General features: G+C 38.8%; 1 protein-coding gene across 5 annotated transcripts in view; it reads left to right on the top strand.

Annotated features, from left to right (window-relative positions):
- The window catches only part of eya1 (EYA transcriptional coactivator and phosphatase 1), a 121,116-nt gene extending 112,689 nt beyond the window's left edge, over positions 1 to 8,427 (top strand). For all 5 annotated transcript variants that reach the window (XM_049485453.1, XM_049485452.1, XM_049485450.1 and 2 more), the window contains 6 exons: positions 1,040 to 1,098; positions 1,568 to 1,728; positions 1,951 to 2,065; positions 2,361 to 2,482; positions 3,187 to 3,287; positions 5,743 to 8,427. In XM_049485453.1, coding sequence (XP_049341410.1) covers positions 1,040 to 1,098; positions 1,568 to 1,728; positions 1,951 to 2,065; positions 2,361 to 2,482; positions 3,187 to 3,287; positions 5,743 to 5,823 — 639 coding nt within the window. In that variant the 3' untranslated portion in view covers positions 5,824 to 8,427. The remainder of the gene's footprint in view (positions 1 to 1,039; positions 1,099 to 1,567; positions 1,729 to 1,950; positions 2,066 to 2,360; positions 2,483 to 3,186; positions 3,288 to 5,742) is intronic.
- Positions 8,428 to 12,310: the final 3,883 nt, after the last annotated feature.

The following is a 12,310-nucleotide window of genomic DNA, read 5'->3' as shown; positions in this document are numbered from 1 at the left end:
AACTTAATTAAAAGCTTAGAGGAAATTATACACCGCAAGAAAAAAAATTGTGAACCTCCAGTTAAAAAGTGTTGAACCGTTAAGCAAGTTCATCTGATTAGTAACACGGATTGTTTAGTTAATTGCTGTGAATTAAATGTGAAGAAAGCACAACAAAATAAAAGCAAAAATCTTTGCCTAGGTTCAGTTTACTTCATCACTTTTCTCCTTTCATATTCTGGCACTGCAGCTCTTCTTGTGCAGCTGAATTTTGCGTTCTCAACCTCTCTTTCCACTTGGAATCTCAGGCAGGACTCCCTAGCACTCATGCCTGGTGGAGGGGGGGTGGGCTGGGATGCCTATAAATGGAAAACTAATAACAGATTTTCAGTCTGCTCTCCAGAAAGCCTGGGGCTGTGCTGGTGTGTGGCTCAGCAGCAATCAGAGGTCATAATTTCATTGGCGGTTAGGATCAGGTTCAATTTTTCTAGTATGTTACATTTAGCAGAGAGTCTGGTTTGTGTTACTGTGTACACTGTCTGAATCAGCTTGAAGCTGAGGAACTGCTTGGACTCTCCAAAAAAGCGGAGGCCCAGAGGGAGCGCAGATGCGCTCATTATCCCAGAACTATCTGTTCGGTCAGGCACCGGCCTGCAGACGGGCAGACTTCACGCCAACACTGTAACGACTAACGTCAGCTAACGCTCATCCTGTCCCAGCTGATTTTAGGTAGCAGTGGATGTATATATCTAGAGATCCCCCTAGTGGTGGTGATGGAGTGGGCTGCCCCCTGTCCCCTGATGATGGTGTTTATTTTTATTAAGATTGAGCAGGTTGGGGGCTCAAGCCTGGAAGTGGTTGACGGAGCTGAATTCAGCTTTCCAGCACAAAGCTTAGGCTTCAAATGGGAATTCCGCAGTTGTTGACATTACTCACTTCATGGATTCAAGCTGCCAAATGGCACCCAATTTTGCACATGAAAACCATTAATCAAATGGCTGTAGTTTGATTCAGCCCGGCTCAGTGTGTTCATCCTCTGTTATTTTTTCTCTTTCTGTAGGAGTGTGATCAGGTCCACATCGACGACGTCTCCTCTGATGACAACGGACAGGATCTGAGGTAAGTCTGGCATGGGTTTGGAGGTTGTTCTGAGCTTTAAGAGTTGGTTGCACAGTTGTATGCATGTTAAGATGTAGGATTTTATTTAAGAACAGATTCATATTACATTACTGAAGTGACTGAAGTCATTTTTAAAACCACCTGATCCAGTGGATGTGTTAATTGAAACAAACAAAAAGCAGCACAATGAGGACAAAAACATAAATGTATTATTTTTCTTTTTTATTTCCGAAAATTGCTTAAAATGATGGATATACTACTTGCACTGCATTTACTGATTCTGGTTTTAAGAATGTTATGTGTATGTAATTTTTCATTTTTAAGTATTTAGTACCACTTGCTTAGCCATGGCCTTCAGAAACAATATGAAATGAACCAAGGCCTTAGTAAAGACTTTACTAACATCAATGAATTGAACCCAGCAGAACTCATGAGTGCCTTTATTTCTTATTTCTCCCTGTCTGTCCAGCACTTATAACTTCAGTACGGATGGTTTCCACGCTGCTGCCACCAGTGCCAACCTCTGTCTGGCCACGGGTGTGAGAGGAGGAGTGGACTGGATGAGAAAACTGGCCTTCCGCTATAGACGAGTAAAAGAAATTTACACCACCTACAAAAACAACGTCGGAGGTAGTTGCCCCAATAAAGTGCTTTGGTCAAATTGCTCAGTAGGGGGGGAGGGAGGAGAGGAGGGTGTGTCAACAAATACACTCTGTTTTTTTTTTTTTTTTTTTTTTTTTTTTTTTTTTTTTAAACAGCCCAATGCAGAACCACTTGGTCAGGATAAATTTTGAAAATTCTGAAGTTATTTGTAAGATGGGCCAACTCAAACAAGGTTTCTGTTCATTGCAGGACTGCTTGGCCCAGCCAAAAGGGAAGCCTGGTTGCAATTGAGAGCAGAAATTGAAGCTTTGACGGACTCCTGGTTAACACTGGCACTGAAAGCACTAACATTAATCCACTCAAGGTAAGCCTTCGCACAGGAAAATTATATAGCTGCGCTGTCTCGCATACACATAAATCAAAGTATGAAGAACGGGGCAAGAGTCTATACTTTAAAACCCTAAGTCAGGAATTCAGTCTTCTATTGAAGTTACATTCTGTCTCATTATTTAAATAACAGCATATTAGCATGCTAGCAATGTTAACATTATATCATTTGCAAGCAGATAAAAAAAGTACACAAACATGTTGAGATGAGCCAAACAGAAACATCTGATATTCATAAAAGCCTTGATTTGGTTTTCTTTCTTCAATTACAGGTCTAATTGTGTGAACATCTTGGTGACCACAACACAGCTTATACCTGCCCTCGCCAAGATCCTGCTCTACGGACTGGGAGTAGTCTTTCCTATAGAAAATATCTACAGCGCCACAAAAATAGGTACGTATGTTCCGATGCTTTTTAATTCTACCTGTGAGCGCGCATGTGTGCGCATGTGTCACACACAGAGTTCCTGATGTTGAGTGTCTGGGCCGAGTGTGATATTATGTGTAAACACATGGCTCGTGATTGGGTTAGGCTGCAGAAGGGGGCGGACACACGAGAGGGTTGATGTTGGGTTCTAAGGAAGAGGTCTAATCAGGCTGGGATTATTTTCTTGGAGCTCAGCCTGAACTGGGCCTCTCTTTTTCAGCCCTGCATATGAAACCACTTCGGCAAATTTATGTCATTCCACATGGACATCCCCTCCTCCCCTCCATTCCCTACCTTCCCTTTTTTCAAATGCAAAATAAACACCAACCTTCACTTTCGGGCCATCGTCAACCGGATCAACGAGGCAAGCGCCGGGATCTTCTGGTTGTGGGCCGCGTGCCTCCCTACCTCTGGCATTAGCATGTGAGGCTGATTTAGCTCGTTAAACTCCATTTGTCCCAGGTTTGGGGAGTAGAAAGACACACTTAATGCTTTTCAGACTGCTTTTATCTGGGCATTGATCTTATCGAGTCCCCCAGCTAGAGCTAAGTGTTTACACTGTGTAATTTTGTGTAACTTATTGCGCATTTAGAGGGCTCTCACAAAGGCTGGCTCTTGGATGCGGCTCCTTCACGTTTTTCAGCACTAAAACCTGTTTCTATTCTCTGCAGGCAAGGAGAGCTGTTTCGAGAGGGTAATTCAGAGGTTCGGGAGAAAAGTTGTTTACGTGGTGGTGGGGGATGGAGTGGAAGAGGAGCAGAGCTCCAAAAAGGTAAGACCTGTTTTTTTTTTTTTTTGGTACTTTAATTTCTACCCCACTCATTTCGCTTTCATCGGTTTATCCTCAATAAAAGCCTACTCGAACAACAAAACGGCCGTCAGCATTGAGTCAGCAGCGTTCTCCTGACAACTCAAGTGTAAATGGCATAATTACACATTGCTGTCCTCAGCCTAACGTGTAATGCTAGACAAGTCCTTTCAGGCATGCTCAAGGAACCTGCCCATAAACGGAGAGTATGCGTTTAAGAAGCTTAAATCTTTGTTTGATGAATTTGGGATATTTGCTGGAGCGACAAGAAGCTGCGGGAGATGAAGAACGGGGGAAAACTCACCTGACAAAGTCTTTTGATGTGTTGTCGAACATGGCGAAGTAGCCGTGTCGGAGCACCTGAGTGTCGTATTTGCTCTCATCTCTGCTGTTCAAAGGAGTAGATTTATGTTACCTGCTGACTGTTGACAAGGCCTTTGTGTCCAGAGTGTCTGCCAAGTTTTCATGTAAAACCCAGTGCTCTGACCATAAACCACAAAAGGATGGAGATATTCATTAGCTTTTAATTAATTACTGCAAGAAAAAACATGTTTTCTTGACAGGTAAGAAACCCTGGGGCAGAAAAGAGAAATGCAATGTTGGGTGTTGACACAGTTCTTAGTTGTACTGTGCCAAGTATTCAGTTCCACATTGTCAATTAATCATGCAAGGAATGCGCACAGAGGAAGTTAGCAGAGGGTAAAGAGCTACACAGTCGGATGTCGGTCTCTACTCTGCAATGTTTGGATCTCACAAGCCTGTGTCAAAGCAAGGCAAGGGTAGCAGAAAGACGGATACTGTCTGCAGCTCTGACCTGATATGAAATGAAACGTAAGAATACTGCGAGATAGGAGATGGATGTCAGAGGTGACACTCTGGATCTAGCATCAAAACTTTTTTTTTCTGTCTGTTCCTAAAAGAATCTCCGAAACACTCCCCACCCCCCTCAAAGTTAATAACTTGGCCAAGACGAAAAGAGATAACATCTCCTGGCTTTTAAACTTAAAAGCAAAGACAATTTACAAAACAAAAAGAAAAGAGTCTTTTAAGGGTCAGTGCAAACTTCTCTAAGCGGAACATATGCCTGAGAGAAGCTATACCTTTGATAAGGCTCAGTAATGGCCTCTGTGTGGAGGGAGCGAGGAGTCCGAACTGACAAGCTTCTTTCATTCTCGCAGACTCATATTTCCCCCGGCCTCTCTCTGGGAACAAAGCCTCGTTTGCAGCGCTGCGTCCGGGGCAGTTTTTGCAGAGGTGCCGTACAGTGTATTCATACCTGTTTCCCAGCAGGACTTTAAAAAGAGCGCGAGGGCATTACGAATATTCAAATCAGGACAATCCTATGCTTTCTGTAACTTCCACACTTCTAAACTCATTAAAGTATAAAGTAAAGCTCTAAATGTAAAAAAAGTACAATTATTTGCAAACAAATTTGTTTCCAGCTAGAGGTTTGCACTGGAGACATTTCTCAATCCTGTGAGAATTTAATCTGCTTTAGTCCTAAAATCAGCAACATTTGTTCTGCTTCAGACCACAATGTAGACTTGTTTTACTGGTGCCACCTGCAGTCTCTAATAGTTTATAAATAAATACATATTTTTTGAATTTTATATTTAAGCAGGCTGTTCAATTTTGATAAAACAAAGCAATAACTAAACTATAGGGCATGCATTTTAGTAGTCCATGCTATGTTGTAGACAGCATAGTAATAAATAAATTAACAAATACCTTTATAAACATACACCTTTTTATAAAAATATGGCTGACCATCTAAAGACTTCACCATTTCTATATCACAAAAACATTGTTCACATGATTTGTTGTTTAGCAAATATTCTGAATGAGATTATTACTTTTTTATTGACTATTTAACTTTTTGTCTTTCCTATGGTAAAATAATATGTGATTATTGTCATTTTATATAGACTATTTATTAATATCCAGGATTTTCTATATGTACCTTTTTCCACTGTAGCATTTAAGGCATTGGTTAATGGAATTGTAGAGCTCTATTTCTTGCAAGAATTGCATTTTAAATAATTTGCTGTATAGTTATTTGCTTTCTTAAGCTCCTCACCTTTCTTTGAGCTCCTAGCTGTTCTTCACTGAACTGTTAAGAAAAATGTTGGTCAGAACCTTCAATAAATAAGCTGTTAATAACATGTTAATAGCATGACCTCTGCCTATATGCTACTTAAAACAGTGCTTCCAAGCACATCGCCATTTACTCCATTCAGCACAATTCTTGAGACTCCTGGTTTCTCAAAGTAGTGTACTATATAAACCATAAAACTGTTTATGTTTCTTTATATTTTATTTTCTAATCTAAGAATGGGAGTGTGTTTTAGGGGATGTTTTGTGATATTTTTTTATTGTAGTTTCTGAATGTCTTTGTTCTTCTCTCTCTGTCTCTCTTCAGCACAATATGCCCTTCTGGAGGATTTCCAGTCACTCGGACCTCATGGCCCTGCATCACGCGCTGGACCTGGAGTATTTGTAGCACTGAGACAGACAGACACACACACACACACACACACACCTGCCCGGCCGTCTCCAGCCCCGTTTCATGCTCTGAACACCACCAGAACATCAGCGCTGGGTCAGCCTAGTGTCCACCGTAAAATGAATTCCACACGTTCAGAGCGAGTAAAACCTGTGCGACCTGGTCAGCACGTTGATGTCGGCCCACGATCCGTCTTAACCCCAAAACCCCACATCCTCGAAGCTGGAGGAGAGTGAATTTACGAGGCTGCAGCTGCTGGCCACGGTTACTGTGAATGAGCTTCTTTTCTAAAGCCGTCAAAATGTTTTACGGCCCGGTCCGCGCGACAGTTCACACCTGTGAGGAAACCAGAGCTACCGGAGCTTTCGGAACTTCGCAAGACTCCGACCCCACTGAGAATCGGCCTGAACCCCCCTCCTCCCTTCCCATGCCCCTCTGCACTCCTCTCTTTTATTCTGTCTCTTTTTCTCTCCTCGGTACAGAGACAGCGGGGCAGCTCGGCCAGACCTGGGTTGAAAAAAAAAGAAAAGAAAAAAGTGAGGAAAAGAAAAGATAAACCACTGAGCTGGACGTCCTACACTTCTTTATTTATAATCTGAGACTTTGTTGTTGAGGGCACCGCTCCGTCAGACTCCGTGCCTTTGTTTCCCCGCCTTGCAAAGTACTTTGATTACGAGAAGAAGTTGTTTATGGAAATGAAAACAAAAGGATTTTCTAATAATTTAAGGAGAACTTTATTTGCATTCGCTCAGACAATCGTGTACAGAAGATACATTCATTTTTTTGTGTGTAAATTTTTAATCATCACTGGACTTCCTTCTTATTCTGTTGCTTTAGGTACAGTTCAGCGGAGGTGGAGGCACACAAAAGCATTAAAAGTGCACAAAAAAAGAAAAAGTTGTGCAAGGTCTGAAAGTGTTGACATGTTATTGGTTTCTTTGGGCTGAGGAGCGTAGATAAAAGATTTCTGTGATAATTGTTTTGTCATGACCAAAAAAAGCACGGATGTCAAGTGTCAATGACTTCATATTTTGTTCACTGATGTTTTCTCTCTCTTTTCCCTTGTACACTATCCTCTCCTAAAGTCAGTGAAAGTTCTTTTCTTTCTATTTAATTACAGAAAAAATTCACTCTATGTAGCAAATTTGACTCTTTTGGTCAGTCCCATCCCAGAACACGCGTATCTATAACACCACCGAGCAGTAGACACACAGTACAGTATAATGCATAGTGGGTAAGACTTATGAATAATCACGTGAATGTTAAGCTTCAGTCTGAGTGTAAAACGTCCGTACCACTGTTTCTGCCTGGACGTTCAGCTACAACCTCCGCGAAACGGGCAGCGGGAGATTTAAAGGTTTTATTATCTTTTGTACCGGCACTAAGACAGAAACTCTTGTACATTAAGTGTAATTTTGTATGAAGTAGTCTTTTTATTTTGATTTTGGAAACGTGTTCCTGTGTCCACTTTAAAAAAGAATCGCTGTAGTTGGAAGAAATAATTGTGCTAATTCATAGTGCTTTAGAAATATCTGTGGACTGGGAAACTCAAGCTGTTGGACTGTAAGCAAGCCACTACACACACACACACACACACACATACACACACATTCTTTAAAAGGCAAATGTTTGGAAGCAAAATTGTTACAAATTAACAATAAAATTTGCCACACTGATAAAATGATGACCTTAACAAGTAGTCTAAATGTCTAATATTCTGCATTATGAAACTGTCAGTTTTGTCCATGTTCTGCTTTTATTCAGCACTCTTTTTGTCACAAAGCAATTTTAAAGAAATCCTTACAAAGCATTTATACAGACCTACAGCATGATCTTATGTGTTTTCAGTGATTTATTCAACCAAGTTTCATTCTGTTGGTATTTTGCTTGTTATAAGAAAATAAAAACAGAATACAGAACAAACAATAGTAGACTTTTTAAATAGAGGATAAAATGTAAAATATAGTAAAATAGCATAAAACATGGCTAGACGTGATTTAAATAAAGGTTTAGCGAAAAATATTACATATTTTGGCTGGACCTGAGATTATTTCAGTTAATAAGGTATCATTTTTCTCAGTGTGCTTGCTTCCTAATTTTTGACTTGTACTTCATGCACACATACACACATATATATAAATAAGCACACACACTCACAGGGGTTGAGGACACGTGCTCTTTTGACTGTGAATTTCCTCAGCAGGATTTTAATCTGTAATTCCTGACGGCCGCATGGTCCAGTGTTTCTGATCCTGCAGGTGAAGTGTGTGCTCTGCTTCTCCTCTCTGCCCCAATATCACACACACACACACACCCATACACACACAATCACACTCCGGGGAAATACATATTGCTGCTAGTTCTTGGTCACAGTAGACAGGGGAAATGTTTTATACAGCAAGGTTTTTTTTAATAAATAAATGAATAAATAAATGTTGCAATCATAATGCAAACTGGAAATACTTTACAAGACGTGGGCCTCATTGTGAACACACACAGTTTGTTGTGTCTGCAAAAAAAAGATATGTACAGATGTTTTTGACATTATTATTTGATTGTGTTTAAATTAATAAAACGTTGATTTGTGAACTGTTACACACACGCTGCTCCACTGTGGACTGACTGAAGTGCTTTTCCTTCATTGACAGCTGTTTAATACAGTGTTTGATCTGATTAAGCAGCGGATTAAAGAAAAAAACAATTATTTGTCAGAAGCCCTGTTTCAAAATAAGCATATTTTTATATAAAATACTTTTTTTCTGTACAATACAAAAAAAACCTGCAAGTAGTGGAAATTAGTGGAACTGTGTTTGGGGCTGTATAGAATGAGTTTGAAAGGTTGTAGATAAGAAAACTAAATCTACCAAACATTTTCTCTTGCAGTTGTTCAATACAAAAATCTATTTCTAAAAGTGAGTGAATTCCTCACACTCGCATGTCTCTTTTACAAAAATAGCAAACTAATGGAAGACCTGTATTTTCAAAACTTTACGGAAGAAATCTCAAAACTTAACTTATTAAAAATATTTATTCTGACTTTTTTTTTTTTTTTTTTTTTTTTTTTTTTTACTTTTTTTTATTTGCACTGTAAAGGAACCTCTTAATGTGTTTTGAGGAACATTTTTAGAAAATGTTTTTATAAGAACATTCCTTAAAGTTCCTTAAGCTTTCTTGAAGGTTCCTCACAGCACCTTATTGGGTTCATCTGCAGTTTTAAACTGAAGAACCCCTGAAGGTTCCCTATATTACAGTCTATACAATAAATTTGCTATGGTCAAATCAACACTGTAAGTGCTAAAAAAAAATCACAGTCATTCACAGTGTTGATTTACTGCGTAAATACCTCAACTCTCTCTGATTGCTACCTGATGACCTCACAGTGCACACCGCGAGTTTTACACTTAACATTTTAGTCATTCTACTGCCTGTTTTTTGCCCAGTAGAGCAGTTAATAAACCTGACTTGGTTTTATGTATCAGGAAAATAAAAAAGGAAAAGATAGGTACTCAAATTGGGTAATGTAGGTTCAATGCCGTGAAAAAGCAACTATTATATTATAAAGCAAAAAAAATGCAAGTTTTTGCAAGAACAAATTGTTCTAAACAGAACCAAAAATGGTTTCACTACTGTTATTAAATCTGTAAAACATCTGGGGTTCTTTGTTCAAGTGTGCAATTTGTGATTCTGCGTTCACAAGCTGTGGAGCCGTGGTTTTATAGAATGATGGAATTGAATCCAATACTTCTGGAAAGAGTTGGAGTGGTAGAACTAATCTCCTTACATCAGTAGCTAACCTCACTCATGCTGATCACTCTCAGGGCTGAGTGCAATCCAATCTTCCTCACTGCAATGTTGCAACATCTATTATAAACCCTTTCCTGAAGAAGCACATAAGACCATTGATTTTAAAAGAGACAGATATAGTTTTAGGTGTTTTGTATTTGAAAGCAAGCAAATGTATTTGATTTAATATTAGTGTCATCAACGTGTTTACTTGTGTAGATCAGCAGATTTTACTGTTCTTAAAGACCACTGTAAATCTAGCCTCAGATTAGCTGATACAGGGTTCCTGTAGGTCTTAAATTAACATCTGAGTAATTAAGGTCTTAAATTAACTATAGATTTGCTGTAAGTATAAAATTTTCAGATAGTGCTTTTAATGCCAGTGGGAAAACACAGTAGCCCATCGGAAACATCTAATCCGGGGAGAGAACTAAGGTAAGCAGAGAGCTAGCTCATTAGCTAAAGAGAGCTAGCTAACATACTAACTTTAGCAGCGAGCTAGCTAACATACTAACTTTAGCAGCGAGCTAGCTAACATACTAACTTTAGCAGCGAGCTAGCTAACATACTAACTTTAGCTAGCTAAAGAGAGCTAGCTAACATACTAACTTTAGCAGCGAGCTAGCTAACATACTAACTTTAGCTAGCTAAAGAGAGCTAGCTAACATACTAACTTTAGCTAGCTAAAGAGAGCTAGCTTACATACTTAGCTAGCTAAAGAGAGCTAGCTAACATACTAACTTTAGCAGCGAGCTAGCTAACATACTAACTTTAGCTAGCTAAAGAGAGCTAGCTAACATACTAACTTTAGCAGCGAGCTAGCTAACATACTAACTTTAGCTAGCTAAGGAGAGCTAGCTAACATACTAACTTTAGCTAGCTAAAGAGAGCTAGCTTACATACTTAGCTAGCTAAAGAGAGCTAGCTAACATACTAACTTTAGCAGCGAGCTAGGTAACATACTAACTTTAGCTAGCTAAAGAGAGCTAGCTAACATACTAACTTTAGCAGCGAGCTAGCTAACATACTAACTTTAGCTAGCTAAAGAGAGCTAGCTAACATACTAACTTTAGCAGCGAGCTAGCTAACATACTAACTTTAGCAGCGAGCTAGCTAACATACTAACTTTAGCTAGATAAAGAAAGCTAGCTAACATACTAACTTTAGCTAGCTAACATACTAACTTTAGCTAGCTAACATACAAACTTTAGCTAGCTAAAGAGAGCTAGCTAACATACTAACTTTAGCTAGCTAACATACTAACTTTAGCTAGCTAAAGAGAGCTAGCTAACATACTAACTTTAGCTAGCTAAAGAGAGCTAGCTAACATACTAACTTTACCTAGCTAAAGAAAGCTAGCTAACATACTAACTTTAGCTAGCTAAAGAGAGCTAGCTAACATACTAACTTTAGCTAGCTAAAGAAAGCTAGCTAACATACTAACTTTAGCTAGCTAAAGAGAGATAGCTAACATACTAACTTTAGCTAGCTAAAGAGAGATAGCTAACATACTAACTTTAGCTAGCTAACATACTAACTTTAGCTAGCTAAAGAGAGCTAGCTAACATACTAACTTTAGCTAGCTAAAGAAAGCTAGCTAACATACTAACTTTAGCTAGCTAAAGAGAGCTAGCTAACATACTAACTTTAGCTAGCTAAAGAAAGCTAGCTAACATACTAACTTTAGCTAGCTAAAGAGAGCTAGCTAACATACTAACTTTAGCTGGCTAAAGAGAGCTAGCAAACATACTAACTTTAGCTAGCTAAAGAGAGCTAGCTAACATACTAACTTTAGCTAGCTAAAGAAAGCTAGCTAACATATTAACTTTAGCTAGCTAAAGAGAGCTAGCTAACATACTAACTTTAGCTAGCTAAAGAGAGCTAGCTAACATACTAACTTTAGCTAGCTAAAGAGAGATAGCTAACATACTAACTTTAGCTAGCTAACATACAAACTTTAGCTAGCTAAAGAGAGCTAGCTAACATACTAACTTTAGCTAGCTAACATACTAACTTTAGCTAGCTAAAGAGAGCTAGCTAACATACTAACTTTAGCTAGCTAACATACAAACTTTAGCTAGCTAAAGAGAGCTAGCTAACATACTAACTTTAGCTAGCTAACATACTAATTTTAGCTAGCTAAAGAGAGATAGCTAACATACTAACTTTAGCTAGCTAAAGAAAGCTAGCTAACATACTAACTTTAGCTAGCTAAAGAGAGATAGCTAACATACTAACTTTAGCTAGCTAAAGAGAGCTAGCTAACATACTAACTTTAGCTAGCTAAAGAGAGCTAGCTAACATACTAACTTTAGCTAGCTAAAGAGAGCTAGCTAACATACTAACTTTAGCTAGCTAAAGAAAGCTAGCTAACATACTAACTTTAGCTAGCTAAAGAGAGCTAGCTAACATACTAACTTTAGCTAGCTAAAGAAAGCTAGCTAACATACTAACTTTAGCTAGCTAAAGAGAGCTAGCTAACATACTAACTTTAGCTAGCTAAAGAGAGATAGCTAACATACTTACTTTAGCTAGCTAAAGAGAGATAGCTAACATACTAACTTTAGCTAGCTAAAGAGAGATAGCTAACATACTAACTTTAGCTAGCTAACATACTAACTTTAGCTAGCTAAAGAGAGCTAGCTAACATACTAACTTTAGCTAGCTAAAGAGATCTAGCTAACGTTACCAGGGATAGAAC

The sequence above is a fragment of the Astyanax mexicanus genome, chromosome 1 (genome assembly GCF_023375975.1).
Source record: "Astyanax mexicanus isolate ESR-SI-001 chromosome 1, AstMex3_surface, whole genome shotgun sequence".
NCBI classification, from domain to species: domain Eukaryota; kingdom Metazoa; phylum Chordata; class Actinopteri; order Characiformes; family Acestrorhamphidae; genus Astyanax; species Astyanax mexicanus.
The sequence above is the reverse complement of the archived record's forward strand: the minus strand, read 5'-3'. Positions and strand labels throughout refer to the sequence as shown.